The sequence below is a fragment of the Pelobates fuscus genome, chromosome 6 (assembly GCF_036172605.1).
Source record: "Pelobates fuscus isolate aPelFus1 chromosome 6, aPelFus1.pri, whole genome shotgun sequence".
Lineage (NCBI taxonomy): Eukaryota > Metazoa > Chordata > Amphibia > Anura > Pelobatidae > Pelobates > Pelobates fuscus.
This window is the reverse complement of record NC_086322.1, coordinates 96200554-96227498: the sequence shown is the minus strand read 5'-3', so window position 1 is coordinate 96227498 and position 26945 is coordinate 96200554. Positions and strand designations below refer to the sequence as shown.

Genomic DNA, 26945 nt, shown 5'->3' with positions numbered 1-26945 from the left:
GGAAGGGGTTAAACTTACCTCTTTCTCCAGCGCCGGGCGGGGAGCTTTCCTCCTCCTCCTCTTCTTCCTCGCGACGTCATCGGCTGAATGCGCATGCGCGGCAGGAGCCGCGCTCGCATTCAGCCGGTCGCATAGGAAAGCATTCATAATGCTTTCCTATGGACGCTTGCATGCTCTCACTGTGATTTTCACAGTGAGAAGCACGCAAGCGCCTCTAGCGGCTGTCAATGAGACAGCCACTAGAGGCTCTGGAGGCTGGCTTAACCCTCAGTATAAACATAGCAGTTTCTGGGAAACTGCTATGTTTATAAAAAAAAGGGTAAAAGCTAGCTGGACCTGGCACCCAGACCACTTCATTAAGCTGAAGTGGTCTGGGTGCCTAGAGTGGTCCTTTAATGACACAAGCAATTTTTGCATTTTCTTGCTGTATGCGTTCAACTTCAATTTGCATCTCTCTAGTTTATTGCACCGACGCATATTATATACTGTTTTTTTAGAGGACAGAAAGGGCTTTAATTTGATGTAACATATATATATATATATATATATATATATATATATATATATAAATGCTTATTTATTATTACAAAAATACAGAAAAATGCAAAAAAAAAGAAAAAAATTGTGTTTTTTGTACAGTTTTTGCAATAATAATGTGTGCCTAATTAGTGCAGGTTAAAGAAAGTAATTAAAAATAAATTAATTTAGTTGTTCTGATTTACAGAATATATAATGTGTCTGGGATTTTCAGTTTTTTTTGGTAGTTACAGGTCACAAAGCACAAGGAGTAAAATAAACTTTAACCCCTTAAGGACGCGGGACGGTTCAGGACCGTCATCGGCATTTTCCCATTGCCGACCGACGACGGTCCTGAACCGTCCTTAATTTAAAATGTACTTACCCGATCGCCGTCGTTCCCCCGGCGGCGATCGGCGGTGCTCCCGTTGTGGGGAGACTGCCTGCAGCCCAGACAGTCTCCCCATGGCAAATTAGGACCCCTGTGGCCATGTGATCGCCCAACAGGGCGACCACATGGTCACAATAGGTGTCCTAGTGTCTGCCTGCAGGGGGACTGTCTGTGCTGACAGGCAGTCTCCCTGCATGTGTAAAATCATTAAAAAAAATTTATATATGTGTATATATATATGATATATAGACATATATTATACCTATATAATATATGTCTATATATCATATATATAATGTCATGCTAAGTGTATTTTTATATTAATATGTACATATATTAATATAAAAATACACTTATAATTAAATTACACACGTATATATATAATATATATAATAACTATATATATTGTATATATATATTATTATAAAATACAAATAATAAGTAAATTAAATTAAATAAAAAAAATTAAAAATAATAATAAAAAATTAAAAAAAATTATATATCTATACGAAATTTTATTCTAACTGTATTTTGATATTAATATATATATATTTATATCAAAATACACTTAGAATGAAATTGTATATATATCTATGTATATATAAATAAATAAAAAGAATACGAACTATTCATATGTCCATATAAAAAATTACATAAATAATTATATATATATACACGTAGACTTCAAATATATAAATATGCATATATATTTAAATTCTACGTGCGTATTTATGTAATATTTTTACATAATGAAGTTATTTTATTGATTGCAATTTAAGGGACCTGCCTGCCAACCCAGGCCAAAAGTCCAGAGAATTTAATTTGCTATCACTGTATTTTACCCTGTAACGTTCTACGACACCCTAAAACCTGTACATGGGGGGTACTGTTTTACTCGGGAGACTTCGCTGAACACAAATATTAGTGATTCAAAACAGTAAAACATATCACAGCGATGATATTGTCAGTGAAAGTGACTTTTTTTGCATTTTTCACACACAAACAGCACTTTTACTGATGATATAATTGTTGTGATACATTTTCCAGTTTTGAAACACTAATATTTGTGTTCAGCAAAGTCTCCTGAGTATAACAGTACCCCCCATGTACAGGTTTTATAGCGTTTTTGAAAGTTACAGGGTCAAATATATGGGTCAAATATTTTTACATTGAAAATGGCCAGGTTGGTTACGTTGCCTTTGAGAGCGTATGGTAGCCCAGGAATGAGAATTACCCCCATGATGGCATACCATTTGCAAAAGAAGACAACCCAAGGTATTGCAAATGGGGTATGTCCAGTCTTTTTTAGTAACCACTTAGTCACAAACACTGGCCAAAATTAGCGTTCAATTTAGTTTTTTACTTTTTTCACACACAAACAAATATGAACGCTAACTTTGGCCAGTGTTTGCGACTAACTGGCTACTAAAAAAGTCTGGACATACCCCATATTGAATACCCTGGGTTGTCTACTTTAAAAAAAATATGTACATGTGGGATGTTATTCAGAGATTTATGACAGATAATAGTGTTACAATGTCACTATTGATACATTTTAAAAATGTATGTTTTGAAACCGCAATATCCTACTTGTACTTATAGCCCTATAACATGCAAAAAAATAGCAAAAAGCATGTAAACACTGGGTATTTTTAAACTCAGGACAAAATTTTGAATCTATTTAGCAGTTTTTTTCATTCGCTTTTGTAGATGAGTAAAAGATTTTTCACATAAAAGTCAAAAAACATGTATTTTTTTCAATTTTTCATCATATTTTTTCATTTTTAAAAAATTAAATTACATGAGATTATATAAATAATGGTATGTAAAGAAAGCCCCTTTTGTCCTGAAAAAAACAATATATAATTTGTATGGGAACAGTAAATGAGAGAGCGGAAAATTACAGCTAAACACAAACACCACAAAAGTGTAAAAAGATGCCTGGTCGCAAATGTACAACATCGCAAAAAAAGTCCGGTCCTTAAGGGGTTAAATATGGAGCGATTTTAGAATTTGGTATGTTTGTCTTGTAAGCTTAATAGCCATAAAAGAAAACAAAATTGCCACACAAAAGTATATATTTATATAAGGTAGACATCACAGGCTATTGTCCTAAGGTTGTTTTGACACTTTCTAAGTAGCCATTTCACCGCCAATCTCTGCTAAATATTGGAATAAAATGTAGTATTTTGGGTTTTTTGGCACACAAACTTATAACAAAGAACTTCTCATGTGTATTTTGTAAAGTTGGTGTGTGCTATTCCTGTACAAGGTTTTATTATGTGTTCAGTTACTTCTGCTGAGTACAACGGTACCCCCATTGTATGTCTTTGGCACAATTTCGTGAAGCTACAGTGCCATATAGGAGACCTGTCCGTTTAAACATTTACAGTAAAATTTTGAGAGGCACTCCTGGCACCTTAACCATTGCAGGGGCTGTAGAAGTTATGGTGCTTAGTGTGTCATTCTTTTAAATACTAAATCAAAAGTGTCTGTTTTTAGCTAACAAACCAAAACAGTGAAGTGTGTGTGTATGAGAAGACTGTGAGAAGACTGAGTGTGGTGACTGTAATTGTTTTAGCTGTCTGTAATATATATGTTTTAAAATATGTATGTGGCAGTCTGCCATAAAGATAATTTCTTCATAAAATATTCATTTTGCAGGGGGATGGGGGTGGGATAGTGCAACTTTAAGAACCTATTGTTAGGATTACGATGGGCCTAGTTATAGATTCTTATAGACAGAAAAAAAATAAAACCGCCATATCTCCCAAGTGTATTGTATCTGATGGATGCAGAATGCATTTTAAGCCTATATATATATATATATATATATATATATATATATACTACCCTATGTCAATCTTTCATCTCTCAGTCTGCTCATTTTACAAGCCTCACAGCTCAGATTTCCTCTCCCTCTCACTAATCACAAACGTTGAAATTTTCTCTCCTCAGGACTCACTTGTCCACTCCATTCCTTCCCTTCTTACAATCAGGCAGAAGCTTGCTCCTAAAATATTGTCTTGGACAGAGAATGAAGTGGATGTAGTGAGTGATCTACAAAAGGGCATATGCCACACTGCCACATGATGACAGCAGAATGTTCGGCTGTTAGAGAGATAGAAGCAGCAAAAGTATTTGTACAGTGCACAAAATAAGCTTTACGTTAATATTTTAAAGTCCACAAAAGATTTGTTCCCCTGCATCCCATATCAATTCCATCTGCACAACAATTTAGAGCAAGAGCACAAGAGCATGTGAGTAGAGGGGAAAGTTGACCTACTCAACAACCCAGATGACTGCATGCTTTGACCACATGGGCTTATTTGTCACTTGCTATATATCTTTTATGCTCTACCTAGCAGTACTTTATCCAACTCTCTTTAATCAAGGACATGTATTGAAGTCGGACTGTCGTCTATGGACTCCTAAATAATACATGCAGGTGCAAACCCTGCTTTCTCTAACGCTATGAACTAGACATCAGATGGATTTGCAGAAGTAGCTGGTTTCAGGGAAAGCCCCTTTTGATTACTTACAATTTGTGATTCCTATGACTTACTATGAATTCATGTAGATTTAACTATGTCCTTATTTTGTTCAATAATTTCTCTGTACAAATATTACTTGTGGTGGACTGCCTGACCCCCCAGACAGGGTGCCTCTGCCAATTGATGCTCCTAGTGCTCACCAAGTACTCCAAGCACTCCACCAGACACCATCAGCACTGTAGTCCCCACTTCCAGCATTACAGCTTGGTTGGGGTCTCGCTGTCCTCCACCCACCCTGGACTCAAGACCAGGATCCAGCTTCCAGTGGGTAGACCTATCCTCCAAGAGAGTGTAGCAATATGCTCGTAAAAGAGCAAATTATTATAATCCCAGGGGAGTATAGTAATATAGCAATCCCCAGGGTAGATACAGCCATAGATACATACCTCGTGGTCGACCATGCGAACTGCTGCCACCCACACGAACAATTAGAATGCTGCGGTTAGAATCGTTAAGAGGTGATGATAGGGCTTTACAAGCTCCCGGTTGGTCCCTGGTTCGTGTGTCAGTTCAGTTCCCGAAGAGGATAGCAAAAAGGCACGTACAAAGTCTTTTATGAGCCTTTTTGCATGGCCCATAGTCCTGAGGTAGGAGGCTGGCAAACAGGCCCCTCCAAGAACCAGTGGCGAGGTTACTTTGCCACATTACTCATTAATGTAGCACAATTAAAAGCAATGTGTAGGGTTTCCACCACATTGAAGAGCACCACTTCTGTAATTATTTATATGATGAGAAGGACAAAGTACCCGAAGTTCAAACCTTAACTTGAGTTGGAATAGTATGTAGAGAAAAGCTAAAAGATATAATTTAGAACTAGGACATAATTACCTATTGCAATATATATTCATTCTCATTACTTTTTTCTACTATAGGATGTGGTACAAGGGACCCATATAATCCTATGCAGTGGGAGTAATACTTAGTGCGAGCCATAACTTCATCTATGTTGCAAGTGGAAGAATGTCCTGTGGATTACACCTGTTTGTTGCTGCTATCTGACTACCCGCCTGTCTACAGATAACCAATATTTTGTTGTGCCTGCATTGCAGTATTGCTCTAGATACTGTAACCACCCTGTACCCCTAATCTAACAATAGGATACATGATCTCTAAAAAAATAACTATAAATAATCATAACACCTCTTATATTAATCTCACACCAGATAGAGAGACAGAGGTCCAGTATTAAGTGCAAGTGATCCACATATGGGGAATGTAGTCTTCAGACTCAGAGCTCATATCGTCAACAATTATTCTAATTTCCATCCCCTCACTTTCTTTTTCACTCTCCAACATCTCTTCTCTCTTTCTATTTTGCCTATTCGCCAAACCCATAATTGATCTTTTAAAGTATGTGAATAATGCACAACTATTGTACGATTTAATAACTGTATACCAATCTGTAATACTGCCATGTTATAAACAAGTCATAACAAAGATTCAAGTGAACCTGCCACCAAAAATAAACTTAATCTAATTTGCTTCTATATTGTTCCCTGTGTCTAAAACTTTTTTTTTTTTTGCTGAGGGCTCTATTCTTTATAAAATACATAGACATACACATATACTACAGTGGGACCTTGGTTTACGAATTCAATGCGTTCTTTGGGACGTTTCTTATTGCAAAAAATATGTAAACAGAAACGTGGTTTCCCACAGGAATGCATTGAAAACCAATTAATCCGTTCAGGAAGTCAGAAAAAAGTCCAAATGAGCTGGCATGGAAACCAACCCACAATGCAGAACACACAATAAAAGGCATGCAAACAATGAAGCTCAGCTCCCTACCTTTCCACAGCTTGAGAAATACACCAACAAGTCCCAAATCAACTGCAAGCAATTTCCAGAATGGCTCCAAAATTTGATGCAAAAGCCACTCAGACACCTCCTCACTCAACGCCATGTGCTACCCACAGGCTCCAACATGCAGGGGGCGGTGCTATAAACCTCCCAGGCGCAATGCATCTTGGGGAAACTTGCTTTGTATTGCCAAAACATTTTGTAACCCGAGGCATTATTTTCAATGGATTTTTATTTGTAAACTGAAAATTATGTTAATCAAGGCGTTTGTAAACCGAGGTCCCACTGTACTTTTCCTTAAGTATAGGTTGGCAAAATCCAACAATAGGCAGAGCTTAAGATAAGGCTCTGTTTCAGTTGCCAATCAAATTTACCCATAATTTTCCGTAAAATCAATCCCAGAGAAGGGCAAGCAGCAGACATAATGGACCAAGAAGAACAAAATGCTTACGCCCAAGTATTGAGATCCGACACAAGGAAGAAAAATTACGAAACCTAAATAAAGACAAGTGGTGAGGAAGTATATTTATTAATGTACAGGAGACATAAGAAAAGGGCTGCTTTAATAAGGTCACTACAAATGTTTTATGTAGAAAGAAAGTTCTTCGAAATAAAAGGGGGCAACTTTCAATCTTTTTGCCATTAACATTTCAAACCACACTTTAGTGCTTACATGAAAACAGTTTACTTAAACGATGAGGTTTTGCAAATGGGGTGAACTCTAATAACAATATGTTTTCACATTCTTTCCAAAATTATACACAAAATGCCTGTTTTTACATGGTGAGAAATTATACAAAACCATTTACAACTCAATACAAACAACTCAATTAAAGGGCATTCATCATTTGACCAAGAAGGAAGATGAAAGTATATTAAACAATAGCCTCAGCGCTAAGTACACTTTACGTATTCTAGTTCCACAAGCAGAACTGTCAACACTGCCAAAGTGTAGCCATTTCAAGCAAAGACACACTGTTTGTGTTTTTTCCTTAGGACGGATTAACCTGATCTCACCACAAATACAAATACAAACATCCCACGCCTCAAGGACTACTTAGAACATCAGCCCTATTAGTTTGCAATGATGCATCTTGTTTCCAATAGTTTTTTTTTGTATTGCTCAGGGGCCAGAATAACAATGTGTCTATTACACACGAAATGAACCAATTAGACACACACTTTTCTTAACAACTATTCAATCATTCCACTGGGCTGGGCTCTTTGATATTGGTATTTAGCTAAAGGTAAGTCCATTTCACTGATCAATGAAAGCCATCCAATAACACGTCATAGAGGGGATTAGAGTTTGATATTATGCTTTGGACGATGCCCCTGCTAAGTGCTTGAATGTTCTAAAAACACAGTACTTTTCAGTAGTAGCAGATCCTCTCTTGGAAAAGTAAAGGTCTGTCTGCAAAAATGTTATATTGGTTTATGTAATCTAAGGATAATATATAAAACTATATAGGTCATAGCTGGACTTTATTGTTTAAGTATTTAAAGGAGGGCAACATTTTAACATTTTATGACCATGTCTCATATTTGGATCTGAGGTAAAAGGGTTGTCCTTGATAAACTTCTTCTTTTTTTTTTTTTTTTTAAACAATGTACATGAGTTATTTAGGAGATACATCATTGAATATGATATGTACCAGGAACAAATATTTATCACAGACAAAAAAAACAACAACACAAAATCAACTGAGCCAAACTGGTCTATTCATGTCAACCCCTATGGCAGTACCATCCAGGGTTCCATAAAGCATTGTTAGAGGACCCTCTAAGGATCATGGGACAAAGTACCTGGTATTCTACCCAGTGAAAAGTGGGTTAAAGTAATACTTTTGTGGTAATAGCTTCCCAGTAATCTAAATATTATTTAAGTAGTTTCTCCATGACATGTTGGAAAACACGTGACATTTTTACCTAGACAGCTACAGACTAGCCTTGCAAAGTTAAGCCTATGTCCTGTGTTCGTTTTGAACATGCCATATTTACATATATCTGCAGTGATGAATCTTTCATGGTGGGAGTGAACTGTCTATACCTGAGACAACCTCATTATCATCTTTAACTCCAAGATAATGTCACTCAAGCATCTATTTAACCCCTTAAGGACACATGACATGTGTGACATGTCATGATTCCCTTTTATTCCAGAAGTTTGGTCCTTAAGGGGTTAATATTTTTGGATAAGCTTTTCAAATTATTTCATATTTTTTTCATAAACTTCTTAGTGTTTTAAAAAATATATATTTTGATACTTTTCACATTTATATATATATATGTATATTTTTTTCCCTTTATTTTTCTTGTGCACATTTAGACATTCAGTATTTCAATTACCGTACATATCATACGTGAGTAAATATAGCAAAAAACGTACATGCAAGGTGCAGGGTATGTCAGCACATTTTTAGGTTAAATAACAAAAAGTAAAACAAGCATATCTCTTCTCAAGCGTATATGGATGGTTGATTAGCAGGGTATATATAAGAGACATGAGTGTTGTTAGTGTATATACGATTATTTTATTAAATACTTTAGGGCAAATTAGGCTTCATAATGTAATACTACTTATAGCTACTAAGTGTGCTCCATTCTAGACTTGTAGGAGTTTACGCCAAGTATTAATGGTTTTTGAGGTAAGACTGCAAAGGGTAGTGGGCAGCCTGAGGGATATGGGAATAGCAGGTAAACCTATTAGTTAGAGAGGGCCACACTAGAAGGTATTGAGACCCCTAACCAAAGTGAGTTTGGGGAGGGGGGGGGGGGTAGACAGCTGTGGAGCTAAACACCTATTACTGGGGACAGTGTCCCATTCTTTGAGCCACCAGGGCAGGCGAATCTGGGTGCCATATCGTTTTGAGAGAAGCAAGAATAAAAATGTTTATAAGTTATAACCAAATTGAACTAAAACTGTTCCTTATCAAACAAAGGAATTAAAAACAAGTAAATGAGCACTAACTGCATGGCATGCATTCAGTTATTAGTCAGGTCCCTGGGTGCGGGTCCACATGACCCTGAGGGATAAAAGGGATGATATGCAAGGGGTCCCAGACATGGCAACCCGCTTGGATGCTCGAGACTTGCAGCCCCAAAGTTCCCGAGAGGGCGGCAGATTCAGCCTTGTTGATCCTTTGTGTGTCACCCCCAGTTACCTGGGAGCCATCCACCTGAAAATCACTCCAGCCGACCTTAGTTGGCATGTGATCGGTGCGAGGGATCTGCGCCATTGAAGTATGGAATGAGTGAGGTCCGGAAAAAAGTGGTTAGACCCCTCAAAAGAGTAAGGCATCTTGTCTTGAAGAGACGATATGAGGAGTCTTTTTTCGTGCGTGAGGGTGCTTCGGACAATTATGTCTCGCCCCACGATGGTGGTTGCTTTGGCGGAGGTAGGTAGATGAAATATTCCATCATGGGAGAACCTTTTGGCCTGGTTTGGCGGCAAGATAGAGGCTACCAGGCATCTCATTTAGTGAGAGAGTTCATGGTATGCCTCTGATTTTTATGTGATTTCGCCGAGAACGGTATTCAAAGGCTGCAGAGTGTATGGAGAGGGCCTGTTTTTGGGCCTGCATGGCGTGTAATGATGTTTTGAGGGAGACATTTCTTGTTGAGCTCTGCAATGTCCCCCTCGGAAGCCTTGACTCTGTCATTGACCATCTGCAGGTCGGCCTTCAGAAGTGCCAGATCTGCTGCCAGCAGTTTCTTGATATCCTCCAACAGGTTTTGAATATCTGAATATCTTCCTTGGTTGAAGGGGCTTTGCCATCAGGGACCTCCGTGGGAGTTTGCTCAGTATGTAGCAGTTTAGAGCGCAAGGAGATTTCTGTGTGTGTGTGGCCATGGGGTGCAGTAAGGGTGACTTGATCTTTTGGCACTGCCATTTTGGGTAGGGTCTTCCTCTGAAGCAGCTCACCGATATCCCTGGTTCCTGGCTGAGGTCTCATAGCTGCACTTGCCTCAGACCGGTGTGTGTTGGTGTGGGAATTCCCGGTTTCGGTTCTCCAGGCGGTGGCAGGTTGTGCAGGAGGCCAAGGTTTGGGGTCAGAGAGTAGGGCACAGATCTCCGCTTTTGCCGCTTTGTCTTGGGGTCTGGAAAAACGGCATATGGCGATTTGGTGGGGTGCCCACTGGTTGCTATCTGTCGATATATGGGCTTGCGGGTATTGGCACCCATGATATTTTTGACTTTGATAGATTTCTTCCCGGAGCTGTGGGAAATGGCGTCTGCTCTGTCTCAAGGTTAGGCGTCGCCCCCTTGATATATTTTATTTATAGATGATTTTTTTTTTTTATATTTTACTATTTTGGAAAATAATTTCAAAGGTTCATCCAAAAATATGAAATAATTTAAAACGCTTATCCAAAAAATAAATCCAGGACTTATTTCTATCTCTATGTTACTTTGTATTTCTAAGAAATAGACTCACAAATCTACCTTTTTTTATTATTAATAGGTTTATAATCTAAGTTTACCTTTCTGAAATTACACCAAGGGGAAGCAAACACAAAATCTTTACAAAAGAATGCAAAACATACATAAGACAGATAATTATTGCTGGGAAATAGGTTACACTTGCATAATATTTAGACAAGAAATGTAATGAAAATATTTTTTAATAGATGTATATTAAAGGGAAACTATAGTGACAAGAAACTACAAACTTTAGGCGATCAAAGGTTGCCTATCCTCCCTCTAGTGGCTGTCTGGTAGACAGCCACTAGAAAAGGAGTTAACCCTAGCAGGTAATTATTGCAGTTTGTAAAAAGTGCAATAATTACATGCTCAGGGTTAAGTGCGATGGGAGTTTGCACCCAGACCACTTCAATCAGCTGAAGTGGTCTGGATGCCTACAGTGTCCCTTTAAGATCTCACTTCAATGAATCAATTTTTGCCTGAAATATAGTGTTATATAAAAAAGTATAAAAAAACACTTAGGTTGAATCATCTTTGTTTAAATTGGAAAACATAAACAACTGAAAAAAGTCAATTGTAGTGCAGTAATGTGTAATGCTGGCCCAAGCTAGGATGACAAGTATACCTCCACAGTGATCTAGTGGTCATAAAAAAAAGTTAAACAAAACATTACCTTTTCCTCTGGAATTCTGAAGCGCACGTTTTCTAGGTAGCTTGATGTATTCTCTACATTTGTGTATCGCAGGAGAATGTGTGCGAAATCTTCTTCACTGATAGTGTTCATTCCTTTTGAGTAAGACAGGAACTCAATTTCAAGCACCTCAGTTTGGAGGTTATCCATGAACCTGAGGTATGAGTAATACATGTGTGTTAAATGCAAATTTATCTCAAACCACAGTCTACAAATACACTTAAGAAAAATCTTGAAATATATTTAAAAAGAAAAATCCTTGCCACCTTTAATATAAAATATATCTAATTACATTAAAAGATCACTGTTTCAATCTGAGACAGACAGCTACGAGTTTCCCACCCTGAATTAGAGTAAGAGCCAATTGCTAAAATATGTGTTTGCATCTATTAGACTGAGTTAAAAATATCAAAAAGTGCTTTGTGTCTGTACACTTTATTCTGATCAGTTACTGTCACTGTGACATGCCAGTTTAGCTGGAAAACCTAAGGCATCGGTATATTGTAGCTGAAATAGTAAGGACACTCACCTATAAAAATCTTCAAAATTCAACTCAACCTTCCCTTTCTTCCCAAAAAAGTGCACAAGAAGTGTGGTATGAATCATTGAGCTGTTGAGCTCATCAGCACCCTATTGAAAAATGGAAATGTTAAAACTCAAGTAAATGTTTATCAGAAAAAAAGTTAGAAAGATAGCTTTGTTCTTCAATATATCTAGCTTGCTAAATTAGTTAATTCAAAAACATGATTAGTCCAGATGATTAAAAGAGTTAAAAGGTACATTCATTCTCTATATACAATTCGAATTTCAAATCTTGTCTATCTGTGTGCATCCGTTCGTATACAATAATTTTGTACTATTTATATGTACTATATGTGCTATGTCCTAGCAAGAGACGAAGGCTTTTACACATTGCTACTTCCGCAAAATAGTCTTAGTGAGTAAGGATCAATAGATGTTGAGTCTTACCAAGCCATACCAATATGCAACCTTGAGTTATTTGGTGGCATGATGTTAATATGAGGTATTAATGTTGAACTCCAAATAGTGCTGATATTATTGTATTCGCTAGATATTTTATATCTGGGCATATGAAACTGTATATAGATAGAAATGCTGTACATAAATAACTATTATTATAATTGATCAAATATTATTTTTGTTATGTTTACCTGTTATTAGAACTAATGTAAGAGGATTAACTATATGGTTTAATTTTTTATAAAACAAGTTGAAAGAACGGTCATCATGACAATTTCCTGCTAATTATCAAAGGATGCACAATAACAGCTAAACCAGGGCATAACATTTGTGGTCATTTGCTACTTCAAAGTTACTTGCAATTGCAAGTCATTGTATACCCTCCAGGGGCGAATTTCTACTCACCAGGGCTAAATTTTCACTAGCTAATGGCTAGTGCTGAGTAGAAATTTTGATCGCTGGCTAGACTGTTCAGATAATCTTAAACCAAAACTATATATTTAACACAGCTACATAAGAACTAAATACACTGTCTGAATTCTATGGCATATATAGTATATTAATATTAACTGTATACAACTGCACTATACTGTATAAACATATATAAACACTGATCAGCCACAACATTAAAACCAGCTGTTTAACCCCTTAACACCGCAGCCAAATGTACAAGTTGTGAACGAAACAAAACGTAAACAAAACCTGGCATTTGCGCTATATGTCTGTCCAACCGTAATTCACCTCTTTCATATTAAATGCACCCCCCTTATTATATATCATTTTATTCAGGGGAAACAGGGCTTTAGTTTAATATCAAATATTTAGCTATGAAACATAATTTAATATGAAAAAAATGGGAGAAAATAAGATTTTTTTTGATTTTTTTCGTTCTTCATGACATTTTAACTGTCAATGTCATAATACTGTTTGCTTTTACTGCAATAAAATACACATATTTGTATTCAGCAAAGTCTCACGTGTAAAACAGTACCCCCTATGTACAGGTTTTATGGTGTTTTGGGAAGTTACAGGGTCAAATATAGCGTGTTACATTTGAAATTGAAATTCGCCAGATTGGTTACGTTGCCTTTGAGACTGTATAGTAGCCCAGGAAATAAATTTACACCCATAATGGCATACCATTTGCAATAGTAGACGACCCAAGGTATTGCAAATAAGCGATGTCCAGTCTTTTTTAGTAGCCATTTGGTCACAAACACTGGCCAAAGTTAGCGTTTGTATTTGTTTGTGTGTGAAAAATGCAAAAAACGCCAATTTTGGCCAGTGTTTGTGACTAAGTGGCTACTAAAAAAGACTGGACATACCCCATTTGCAATACCTTTGGTTGTCTACTATTGCAAATGGTATGCCATCATAGGGGTAATTTTCATTCTTGGGCTACCATAGGGTCATAAAGGCAACGTAAGCAATCTGGCGAATTTTAATGTGAAAAAAATTAAACACAAGCCTTATATTTGACGCTGTAATTTTTGAAAACACCATAAAACCTGTACATGAGGGGTACTGTTGTACTCAGGAGACTTCGCTGAACACAAATATTTGTGTTTCAAAACAGTAAAAAGTATTGCAGCAATAATATCGTCCCTGTAAGTGCTGTTTGTGCGTGAAAAATGCAAAAAACGTCACTTTTATTGGCGATATCATGGTTGTAATACATTTTACTGTTTTGAAACACTAATATTTGTGTTCAGCGAAGTCTCCCGAGTAAAACAGTACCCCCCATGTACAGGTTTTATGGTGTCTTGGAAAGTTATAGGGTTAAATATAGTGCTAGCAAATTAAATTCCCTATACTTTCGGCATGGGTGGTCAGGCAGGTCCCGCTAATTGTAATTGATTAGGATACCTAATTATGTAAAATTATTACATAAATATATGTGTAGAATTAATATATGTATATATATACATATGTGTATATATACGTATATATATATATTTTTTTTTTTTAATATTTTTATTTATATATAGGTATATATATATAGTGATATATACGTATATATTTATGTATATAGATATATATATTATTTCGTTATAAGTGTATTTTGATATAAATATATATATATTAATATCAGAATACAGTTAGAACGAAATAAAACACATCTATATATTTTTTAATATTTTATTTTTAATTATTTTTTTTATTTAATTTTTTTACGTATTTACATATTAATTTTTTTTATATTATTTATAAATATATATATAACAATAATTATATATATATTTAATCAGTATCAGTCTACGTGTAATTTGATATTAATATATATATATAATTATATATATATTAATATTAAAATACACCTAGACGGTGTATGTGTATGTGTGTATATGTGTATATATATACTTAGATCATATATATATAATATATATATATGATCTAAGTATATAATTTATTTATTTTTACACTGTTTTAAAACATTTTTATTTGATTTTCAGCCAGCAGGGGGACCAACTGTCATTACAGTTGGTCCCCCTGCTGGCAATGCAGCAGGCAGCTATACCGGCCATGTGATTGTGAGGTCCTCGCAAGGACCTCACTCTCACATGGCCGGGAGGGCTCCTGGAGGGCGGACGTGCCGCGGGGGGCTCCCTGGGAGTCCCCCGAACCGCGATCGCCGGCGTGGGACCGCCAGCGACCGGGTAAGTTACTAAAAACCGGAGGGCGTACTATTACGTCCGGCGGCGTTTAGAGCCGCTTTTAAAAGGACGTAATAGTACGCCCTCCGGTCTTAAGGGGTTAATACTGTGCAAGGCCCCCTCGTGCTGCTAAAACAACTCTTATGCATGCAACTCTTATGCTCTGAACATGTCCTGTGGTATCTGGAATCAAGACATGAGCAGCAGATTCTTTCAGTTCTGCAAGTTGTGAGGTGGGGCCTCAGTGGATTAGATTTGTTGTTCCAGCACATCCCACAGATGCTCAATTGGATAGAGGACTGGGGAATTTGGAGGCCAAGGCAACACCTTGAACTCTATGTCATGTTCCTCAAACCATTTCTGAACAATATTTGCAGTGTGGGAGGGTGCATTGCTCTGCTGAAAGAAGCCACTGCCAACAGGGAACATCACTGCCATGAAGAAGTGTACGGGGTCTGCATCAATCTCTAGGTAGGTGGTACGTGTCAAAGTACTATCCATATGATTGACAGGACCCCAGGTTTCCCAGCAGAACATTGCCAGGAGCAAAACACTGCCTCCACTGCCTTCTTCCCATAGTGCATCCTGCTGCCATCTTTTCCACAGGTAAATGATGCAGAAGCAGCTGGCCTCTAAAAGAATACGTGATTCTTCAGACCAGGCAGCCTTCTTCCATTGCTCCATGGTTCTGATGCTTACATCCCCATTGAAGGTGCTTTGGTTAGTGAAAAGGGGTCATCTTCGGCACTCTGATGGGACTGCAGCTATGCACACCATATTCAGCGAACTGTGACGCACGGTGTGTTCTGACACAGTAGTTATTCTGTCTTATCAATCGGACCAGATGGGATAGCCCTTCACTCCCCAAATGCATCAATGTGTATTGGCGTCTGCTGGTTCGCCGGTTGTCCTCTGCTGGTTCACTTGCTGCCTAATATAAATATATCCCACCCCTTTACAGGTGCCACTGCCACAATATAATCAATGTTATTCACTTCACCTGTCAGTGGTTTTAATATTGCGGCTGATCAGTATAAATAAATATATATATATATATAGTATATTTACAGATATACACACACACACACAGCACTTGGAGATATTCTATTGTAAAATAGTACAAAGGAACATAACATACCACAGGCAGAAAAAAAGCGGCATGCAGAGAAAATTGATGGAGATGAAGGTGCTAGGTAAAAGTGATGAAGTGTTAACCAAAATGTAATGAGATGTAACATAACAAATGTTTCTTGGAGCACAGAGGTTTTGTTATACCTCTGCAAGGTCCGAAAAGAGGGCTTGGCTTGTGCTACGCCTCAGTGTATCCCAATAGCTTCTGGAGACATGCTCTTGCTCATCTGTTTTAAGTACCTGTAGATGGTTTAAGAAAATACTTAACATTGCAAACTCGTACGAAACATAATCTATAAAAAAAATACAACATCACATAAATTGCATTTTTCACAAAAGAATGTATCAAAGCAAACAAGTTACCTTTTTATAAGTAAGGGAATATTTTTCTATCAATAAAATTTTTTTGGGGGGTAAGAGGTTAAACATGTTTTGTAGGTATTTGACAAAATTAAAATATATCTTTAAATATGTTTTCAATGTGACATTATCATTTGTTTGTGTTTTTGCGACTACCTCTATGGAGGTATCCACAACCACGTGATGAAAACACTCTACATCATAAATATGTACTTATGTCTTCTTAAAATTAAAAATAAAATGTAGAAAAAAAATTACTTTTGCTCACTGTACATCTTTCACAGAAAAATGCACAGCTACCCGAGTGTTTTAGCTATTACAGTAAATACTGGACCTGGTCGAACAGTGGGACTTTACAGAGAGCACTTTTCAGAGCAGGCTATGCTATCAACGGATCTTCACGTAAAAATGGAATGACAGATAGGTAGTTACATGAAGCAGTCTTTTGTTCAATCAGATATTTGTACAGGTATCTCAAACATGAGAACAAAAGTGAAAAAGCATCAAAAGTCTGTATTGTGCTCTACCCCCTCCCGCAGAAAAAAAAAGCCGGAAACATGCATGTTATTTAAAAAGATTAGTACAGCCTAGAGAGTTAGGAATGTTAATATACGTGAAAATGCCAGTGTAATTCCACTTATTTTAGTACTATTAATAAGTTATTATCTGAACGTGTAAGCAACAAAATGACAAAATAAGTGGTGAACAAGTGATTCTAAATACTAATAAACATACATATCACATTTAAAGGCATAAAGTTTATATTTGATCAGGAACACACGCCTCTATTAGCTCTCAAACTGACAGCCACTAGAGGCAGTTCGTCCCTTTTGATTTTCGAAGATTTTTTTTTTTTCGTTGACTTTTGATTTTCGAAGATTTTCATGTCTGATGCTCTTTATAGAGAAGAAAATAATTTCCATGTATGCAGCATAGGTCAGCAATGGTTACATAGTTACATAGGCTGAAAAGAGACTTGCGTCCATCAAGTTCAGCCTTCCTCACATGTTTTTGCTGTTGATCCAAAAGAAGTTTTGCAACAAACTAGGAAAACAATTCCTTCTTGACCCCAAAATAGCAGTCAGATGTCTCCTTGGATCAAGCAGCTATTACCCCACAAATTAGAAATAATATCCCTGTATGTTATGTTTTTGGAAGTATTTATCCAATTGCTATTTAAACATCTGTAGTGACTCTGACAAAACCACCTCTTCAGGCAGAGAATTCCATATCCTTATTGCTCTTACTGTAAAAAAAACCTTTGCCTTAGATGAAAATCTCCTTTCTTCCAGTCTAAATGTGTGACCTTGTGTCCTATGTATAGCCCTGTTTATGAATAGATTTCCAGATAATGGTTTGTACTGGCCCCGAATATATTTGTATAATGTTATCATATCCCCTCTGAGGCGCTGTTTTTCCAAACTAAAGAGATTTAAATTTTTTTAACCTTTCTTCGTAACTATCCTTTATTCCTTTTATCAATTTTGTAACCTCTATTCCTTTTATCAATTTTGTAGCTCGTCTATGCACTTTTTCAAGTGCCATGATATCCTTCTTTAAAACACGTGCCCAAAATTGCACATCATATTCAAGGTGTGATCTTACCAGCGATTTATAAAGAGGCAAAATTATATTTTCATCCCTAGAATTTATGCCCCTATATATACATGACAAAACCTTACTGGCGTTAGCAACTGCAGATTGACATTGCATATTGCTGCCTAATTTGTAGTCTATAACAATTCCCAAATCCTTCTCATGTGTGGTTATCCCTAATTCACTACCATTTAGGGCAGGGGTTCTCAACCTTGTCCTCAAGGACCCCCTACCAGTCCAGGGTTTAGGGATTACCTGGGTGTGTCTAAGGTGTTTAGAAAAAGAAAAAAAAACACCTTAGAGTCTAAGGTGTTTTTTTCCCCTTTTTCTAAACACCTTAGACACACCCAGGCAATCCCCAAATCCTGGACTGGTAGGGGGTTCTGAGGACTGGGTTGAGAACCCCTGATTTAGGGTGTAAGCTGCTTGTGCATTCTTGACCCCGAAGTTCACAATGAGAAGCATATGATTGGACCAGAGGTCATCAATCCAGGTGATACCATGATAGGCTGACTGGGCAGCAGAGAGAAGACTATCTTTGTGCTGGATTACAGGCATTAAAGGGGGCTCCTGTTTCCAAAACCTACTAATGGACACTCTAACTCTAACACCCTTCCTCTATGTTGTTTTGTATTTTAAATGGCTCCTTAGTTGTATTTAAATTTCCAAGGATAAATTTCAGTCTTACTGTTAATAATAAAAAGGCACATATTACCGCCTCAACCAACATTTGGGATATATTAATTCAATCTATCTGTCTGTCTTTCTGCCTGTCTGTCTGTTTGTCTATCAAATTTTTACATTAACCAACATACATGTGAAAAGAGGTCAATTTTGTCTTTTGGAGATTCCAATGAACACTGAAATATTAAAAACTGAAATGATCCTTTTTTACAATACTGCTTACAATGCTTCTAGATATTGAATTATCAGTTTAACAAATAATTCTGTATTCCTATAAACTGTTACAATTTGAGATATTTTAAATAACAGGTTTAGAGTTGACTATCAGTATCTTGCACCTGTGAGGTAAATCTTTTAAGATTTTTTTCAAGATATTTTCATTATATAATAATATCACGTGCTTATAATATTTAACCCACAATGCCAATGGAATATCAATGGAATGGAATATCAATTGTTATTCCTTTTAAAATGTATGTTTGCAATAAATAGCTTATTTCAACTGGTACAGAAAGTAGATGTGTGTGAGTGAAACATATACATAGCTACCTAATAGCCGAATTGAAATCTATTCTGCATGATGTACAGTGGATAATCATGTGTAAATACAATTAATGTTTCAATGTAAAAATGTATAGTTTATTTACTTATATATTCTATTCAAGCACCATACTAAATTTGCCCCCCAAAAATATAATCTGATTGTATAACTCTTATTTGCCACACTCCCCCTCCCCTCCGCAATATTTTCACCTGTGTTTCTCTTAACCTCACTTTTTAATTTTGTACCACCTTTTGTGTGTCTAATTCCCCTTTTGGTTGTCTTTCCTGCTTTAGTGTATCTAATCCTCAATTGTTTTCCTTTGTGTCTTATACCCCCTTGTTTGTCTCTTAACCCCCCTTTGTGTATCTCTGACTTCCTCCTAGCTCCTTTGTGCTTCTCTTTCATTATTCTGCCCCTCTGCGTGTCTCCTTTATCCCCCAGCCCCTCTGTGTGTCTCATTCTTCCTCCTTCTCATTTGTGTGTCTCTTGTTTCATTTCCCCAGCACCTATTGTGTCTCTTTCTCCCCAAGCCCATTTGTGTGTGTCTTTCTCCCCCAAGCCGCTCTGTATGTCTTATACAACCCCCAAGTTCCTTTTGTGTCTCGTTTCCCCAGACCTTTTTGTGTGTCTTCGCCCAGCACCTTGTTTCTTTTTCCCTTCTCCATATGTGTGTTTCTTTCTCCCCCTCTGTGTTTCTCCACCTGTCTTTGTGTCACTTTCCTCCATCCCTTTTGTGTCACTTAACCCCCCAGTCCCTCTTTGCTTCTTTCTTCCTCCCAGCCCCTCTATGTGTCTCTTTCCCCACAGTCTTTCCATGTCTCTTTCTCTCCTTAGCCAGTCTCCATTTTTTCACTTTCCCTAGCCCCTCTGTGTGTCTCCGCCCCAAGCTCCTTTGGGTTTCTTCCCCATCCTCTCTGTGTGTCTCTTTCTCCCCCAGCCCCGTTATGTGTCTTTTTCCTCAACCAGCCCGTCTCTGTGTCTATTTCCCCACAGCCCCTCTGTGTCTCTTTCCCAAGAGCACCTCTCTGTGTCTCTTTCTCCCCTTCCCCAGTCCATCTATGTGTCTCTTTGTCCCACCACCCTTTGTGTCTCTGTTCCTCCTACAGCTCATCTACTGCAGTCTGCTAGGAAAGCTACATGAAGTGACTGGTAGGAAGGGAGCGCTGTGCTGTGCACTCCCCTCCTGCCCCCCAGCCCAGAGGCAAAACACTTTTTGCTCCACCCAACATTAGAAATGCATTGACATCTAGCAATTTTAAAAAGTATTACAAAGGAGACAATTACACAAATTGATATTTTATAACAAGACACGGAGGCGAGTATTGCATATCCCTTTCTTTACTGTCCACCAATAACAGCAAAGAATACAAAACAGTAAGAAAAAATGGTATGCATAGTAATTGGCCACTCCCATACCAAGTCCCAGTATAATAGTCAGCACCTCCCTTCATACTGCCTCTTTCTTTGCTGCTCCACAGTCAGTTAAGTACCATCTATTTTGTCTCTTGAGACTTTAGTTGTACTAATTATTGTGTATTTGTTCTTATTATTTGTCTGGGGATTTTAGTTTAACTTAACCTTTGAGTTACATTGTAGAACTGTGTATGTACCTGTTTTATTGTGTATTGTTTGGTTCTGTGCGCGGGGTCATAGACCAGCTGGGGGGTCTTTCCCCTCCTTTTCCCTTGGAGGTGTCTCCTCCTTTTTCAGTGCCTTCTATTTCTTTACATAGGTTTTCTCTGATTTTCCCTTTGGGGGTGCTTTTGTCTGGCCGTGTTGGCACCCTTTTAATGTTTTTTTTCGCACCCGTTTGGCACTTTGACTGGTTTTCTAGTGTCTGCCGTTCGGATGTTTGCATGAGAACGCCCGTTCGCCTTTTTTATCATTGCAGTTTTCGTATCCGATCATTCGTTTGTTTTGCTGCCGCTATCCGTTTGAATTCTATGATGTTCCTGGGTTTCTGAATGGTCTGATAAGAGGGGTCTGTATATACCTTATACTCGCATTCAGTTGAATGGACCGAAATAACCGTGTGGCTCCTGTTTATTTATGTTTTCACAGCCTAATTTGGACTTGTTTGATGGACTCCGACTGATTATCATCTAATGGAATCCCCTACGTTGGCAGTTCTTGTTTCCTGTATTGGAATTGTCCGAGTTCGTTGGATTGTTACCTGGTTGGACTCCGACTGATTTTGTGGGCAGTTGTTCTTGTGCGGTTGGACTAGTTTCTTTGACTAATGCCTTGGTTCCTGTTTAATGTTTGATTTTTGCGGTCGCATCTCCAAAGATAGAGGAAGTATGAAGGGAGGTGCTGACTATTATACTGGGACTTGGTATGGGAGTGGCCTAATACTAGGTATTCCATTTTTTTCATACTGTTTGTATTCTTTGCTGCTATTGGTGGACAGTAAAGAAAGGGATATGCAATACTCGCCTCCATGTCTTTAATAAAATCATGACTTTTCGTCATGTAATAGCAAAATCATGTAATTATATAGAGAGAAAATGGCTAGGGCTAAATAGAAGTGGTAGCCGATGTATGGAATATATTCCCAGTACGTTATACCAAGTAAGAATGAAAACTATAATACAGACACAAAGGGTTATTCACTAAATGTTGAACTGTAGCAAACTGAAATCTAAATCACAAAATTTAAGCTAAATAGGCCAAACATAGACTATACTTTAGCCTAAATTATTTGATAAAAATTTCTGTTTGCTACAATCAGGAGTTTTGTGAATAAGTCTCACATTGCACGTGCAGTTATGGCACCAGCCTATATCTCATGTCAAATTATGCAATTATGCTATTGTTAGTATGTCAATGGAAAGGGATAATTACAGGTCACATTTTGGGCCTCCAGAGCTAAAGCATTTGTATAGGTTCCAGCAAATGCGGGATACTTCAGGGTATGACCCCATTTTTATTTTTAGGTGTTAGCGTATCTTGAAAGCCAAATACTCACAGACAAAGCCATTATTGTTTAGGAGAGCTTTTAGTTTTAGTAACCCTTACAATGCCATGGAATCCCTCTGGTAGTGTTTTCTTTGGCAATATAATAATTTGGCAAAGGTTACAAACAGCAGCATTGTTATTCTAGGTTAGGCTGCATTTCCCTGCTGCAGAATTCTCTAATTTGCTGCTTACATTACAAATTATGGAGAAACAAAAGAACACAAGAAAACAAGAATCCTAAATCTTCAAACAATTACAAAGTCTTCCGTGGGAATATGATCTTGTATTCCATTTTCTGAGTTGTACGGCATAGTATGAGCATATAGTACTGAGGGGCTGGTTTTGGACCAGAGTGCAACGAAATAAAAAGGCCTGATGGAATTTAATTTCAGGGCTGTATACTATGTTAAACAACTGAAACATGGGCTTGGATTTAAAATGACATCAATGGGAAAAAGCCATGAGTAAGATGGACAAACACAAAAGTCATTCACATTACAGAGCTGGCTTTTTGACAACAACATGATCCTATGGCACTGAACACCACTTTGTAGCTACTTACAAGCACTGGGAAAGTTGAAGTGTGCAATGAAACTGTAATCACAAAAGGCCTATTGAATTTAAAGTATAAAGGATTCCTTATTGACGAAATAAGGACAAGGTTTTTTTTCTTTGTTTGTAGCTAAACGAATGTACCTAGTTACTGTAACATTCTCCTGCACTTGGATCTCAATAATAGCGCACACATGCCAATATGCCCTATTCCAGGGTTTTATTTACTGTACTCTTTGGAAAACGCCTAACCAGAATTCTCATCTGATAACTAGATCTGATATCTAGAGGATCTACTCCTTGGAGATAGCCAAGTAGGATTTTTTTAATGTATTCTTACATCTCCAGTATATGTCTTTATTTTACATAGTTGTGAGGTTATTATTATTATGAGCATTTATTTAGTGCCAACATGTTATGTAACACTTTACAATTATACAGTGGGTATATAGTAACTGACAGACAAAATAAATGTTGCCATGTACAAGAGGTGAAGAGGGCCCTGTTCAAACAACCTTACACTATAGATTTTGCAATCTGAGGTTAATAAATTTGCCAAATTACTTGTGATGCTAAAAGAAGGACCATGAATACACAACCTATACTCCTAAACAGGTAGCAGAATTTGACAACCTTTTTTTTTTGCAGTATTTTTTTTTTTTTTTTTTATGATAGTGTGGATGATTTAGTAAAGTTTTGATGATTTCAAAATTTGCAGCTTCAAAATTAACATTTGGAGATATAAAAGCCCATTAGCACCTACGGAAAACAAACAAAAATGAATCTGCAATGCAGACAACCAGCGAAATTGAAATAAAGTTAACAAGTGGGTATGATATATAGCATTATATAGCTTATGAATAAAAATAACATATCTTTATTAAACATAGTCTTTGTAATATAAAAGATTACTTATACTTATGGGCTGAAACAGTAGACCAGGAAGATCAATCAATAAATTTGCTAGCTTTTAGTTATCAGAGTGTGTACGTAATATTTAATCAGCAGAATGCATCTTTTGAGCCCAATCTATTTACTGGGTACATTGCCCATGCGGATTTATTTGTTGATGGACCAGCTAGTGATGTCACACCTTTCTACTGCTGTGACAGTGGTTCAACTGTGATAAAAAAAAAAAAACAACTAATTTTCTATATATGATCTGCTTCTGTTTTCAACACACACCAACAACAACAAAAAATATTTTTCAACACCCCTATTTAAAAAATAAAAATAAAAAAATGACATCTAAACTATGCAATGACATAATAATACTAATAATAATACGTACTATATGATGTTACTGATTGGTTAGAAATGCAAGAACTGTGTAATCGCAATATAAATAAAGATTTCCGTGGGAAAATTATAAGGCAGTCATACCCTGTTCTGCACATGCAGTCTTTCATTGCAGAGCCACTCCGTTGTTTAAAAAAAATAACGGGTAATTAGTGACAATGAAAATATTGACATATCTTACATTATGTACAGTTTTCAGAAACACTTAAAAGTGGTCTGTAAAGAATTCAAGAACGCTTCAGTGAAAAAAAAAAGAAGAAGAAATAAAAACAACACTAACTTTTGACATCTACAAAACATGCAGCTGCAGGTAAGCTATAAGCACATCAAGAACGAGCTATTCTGGTATTAAAACATCTTTCCTGTAGGCATTGTGAGTATATTAACTGGCAGAAATCAAATGCTAGTGTGATAGTTAAAGCTGAGTACACTTACTAATTTTCCGTGTCTATTTTACACATGGTTAATAAATATTGTAGCTATTATAGTGTATAACTTTGGTTAGTTTACCACAATACAAAAAGAAAGCGCCTCGATACTCATTTTCGTACAGAGCACCGCAATTGTGATATGACCTCCCACACACTTTCAATTCTTCCCCCAGCCTAAAATACTTTAAGAGATCCCTCTCTACATATCTGGAAACCGAACGCACCAGTCATGGTTGACTATATATATATATATATATATATATATATATTAGTCAACCATGACTGGTTGACTATATTTGACCTGTTCTATCTTAAACTCGTAAACGTGTTGTGTATTAATATTGTTTTTCTATTTTTGATATTATATTGTACTCTACTGTAACGATGCAATGTTTGTGGACCCTGGACAAACTTGAAAACAGGAGAAATCTCAATGTATCTTTCCTGGTAAAATATTTTATAAATAAATAAATAACTGGCATATCTGGTATGTTTGAAAGCAGCTTAACCCCTTAAGGACACATGACATGTGTGACATGTCATGATTCCCTTTTATTTCAGAAGTTTGGTCCTTAAGGGGTTAAAGGAACACTATGCTGTTATGTAAGTATTCAAACCGCTTGCCAACGGTTTAGTTTCTTACCTGGAGTCTTGTCGGCCACTTCCTGCACTGAGAGCCATAAGTTCTTGCACAGAGCATCTGTGAGCTCTCCTTAGCTAACCCCTGCTGTGCAAGCCCAGCTCATCAGCGGAGAGTGCTGTGTAGTGGTTATTGTGCTTGGAGTGTTCATTTAAAGGAAACCTATAGTCCCTAAAATAGTAATCATTATTTCACTCTTCTATACTCCCCCCTTTGAGTTGAAAATGTAAAGATTACTCACCTAATTTCCAGTGTCAGGACTCCTCATCTGCAGCTCTAGCTCCACCTTCCAAGATGTCAGTATGCCTGCTAATGTCTTCATAACTGCTTCAAATACATTGATCTTTCAAATGCTGCTATCAGGAGTATTTGATTCCCAGACCAAGCTTTACTCGGTCTGGAGGAGGAAACACCTCTAGTGGCTGTCAGGAAGCCCCACTTAAGGCTAAGACTTAGTGCATGAGCTGTATGCTCTGACAGCACATTGCACAATGCAAGTGCATTTACTGATAGGCTCACACTATCCTTGAAGAGTACTTGGTCTCTGATGTCCTTAGATGTGGGACACTAGACAGAAAACCTTATTGGCGAATGAGGCTAATGCTTCCTCATTTGCCAAAGCAGGATGATGGGATGGGCTGCTGGGGACTAACGTTTATGACACTGTAGGGACATTGCATGCACTACACCACTTCAATTAGATGAAGTGGTTATAGTGCCTGCAATGTCCTTACAGTGTCATAATAAGCAAAACAGTGCACAAAGGGAACGGTGAATGGATAATTTCCATTACAAAGAAACTATGTTTTTAATTATTTTTTACGCTCTGTAAATCTTGTTTGGATTACCAACTTTACTACAAATATATATATATAGACATTATTGGCAGCTGCTAGGACTTTTGTAAGAACCGTCTATAAATGATTATTTAATGTTATATGACCCCTAAGTGCATGGTAATATTATTTTTTGTCCTAGAGAGATTGTGATTCAGGTATGAGAAGGACAAGAGTAAATGGCAGAGAGGTGGTTGGTAGTGTTGGGCATGATATAGATCAGGATAGGAGGGTCTAAGTGTTGTCATTGTCAAGGTAATTGCTATAAAAGAAATGAATAGCGATTTAAGGAATGAGTCTTGAAGAACTGTCTCTCATCTATCTCTCTATCCATATTACAACCATATGAATACAAGAACAAGTAGATAGAATCCAGAGCTACAAAGGAAAAAACGTTACACTGATAAAATAAAAATGCATTGCAACTGGAGTGGAACTGTCTTGATGGAGACATGTGTAACCTGAAACAAGTCCATAAGGTGAAATCACTTAGTTGTATATTTTTATGTTACGTGTGGAAATTTTGGTGATGCATTGCTAAGAATTTCACAATTGATTTGATAATATAAGCATTAATACCGCATTTAGTGATCATTAAAATAATATGAAAGCAAATTAAAATATGTCTTCGCAGTATCGTAACAAGCAAAGCAGTTGCCAACACAAAATAAACTGTTTAGTAAATTGCACAAGGTTTTACAAGAATGGCTTGCACTGGCATGTTATAGAAGGGCACGTGTAAAGTACATACACCGTTAGTTGTTGCAAGGTATCCATAAAGTTGAAGACGCTTACATACACCAACAAGTGAAGAGTCACATTTCAGAGTCAAGTCGTGAACAGCAGGATGAAAGGAAAGAAGACAAACAATAGGTTAAGGCATGCACATCTTCCAATATTT

The 26945-nt window shown here is 37.1% G+C and overlaps 1 protein-coding gene across 6 annotated transcripts in view; it reads right to left on the bottom strand.

Annotated features, from left to right (window-relative positions):
* Positions 1 to 26945, bottom strand: part of MICU3 (mitochondrial calcium uptake family member 3) — a 184916-nt gene that overhangs the window by 22010 nt on the left and 135961 nt on the right. For 2 of the 6 annotated variants that reach the window (XM_063458050.1, XM_063458051.1), the window contains exons 8-11: positions 26796 to 26834; positions 16289 to 16384; positions 11908 to 12008; positions 11361 to 11532 (exon numbers count right to left, since the gene is read on the bottom strand). In XM_063458050.1, the coding sequence (XP_063314120.1) occupies positions 11361 to 11532; positions 11908 to 12008; positions 16289 to 16384; positions 26796 to 26834 (408 nt within the window). The remainder of the gene's footprint in view (positions 1 to 11360; positions 11533 to 11907; positions 12009 to 16288; positions 16385 to 26795; positions 26835 to 26945) is intronic. The other 4 variants (XM_063458052.1, XM_063458054.1, XM_063458053.1 and 1 more) reach the window with 2 other exon arrangements.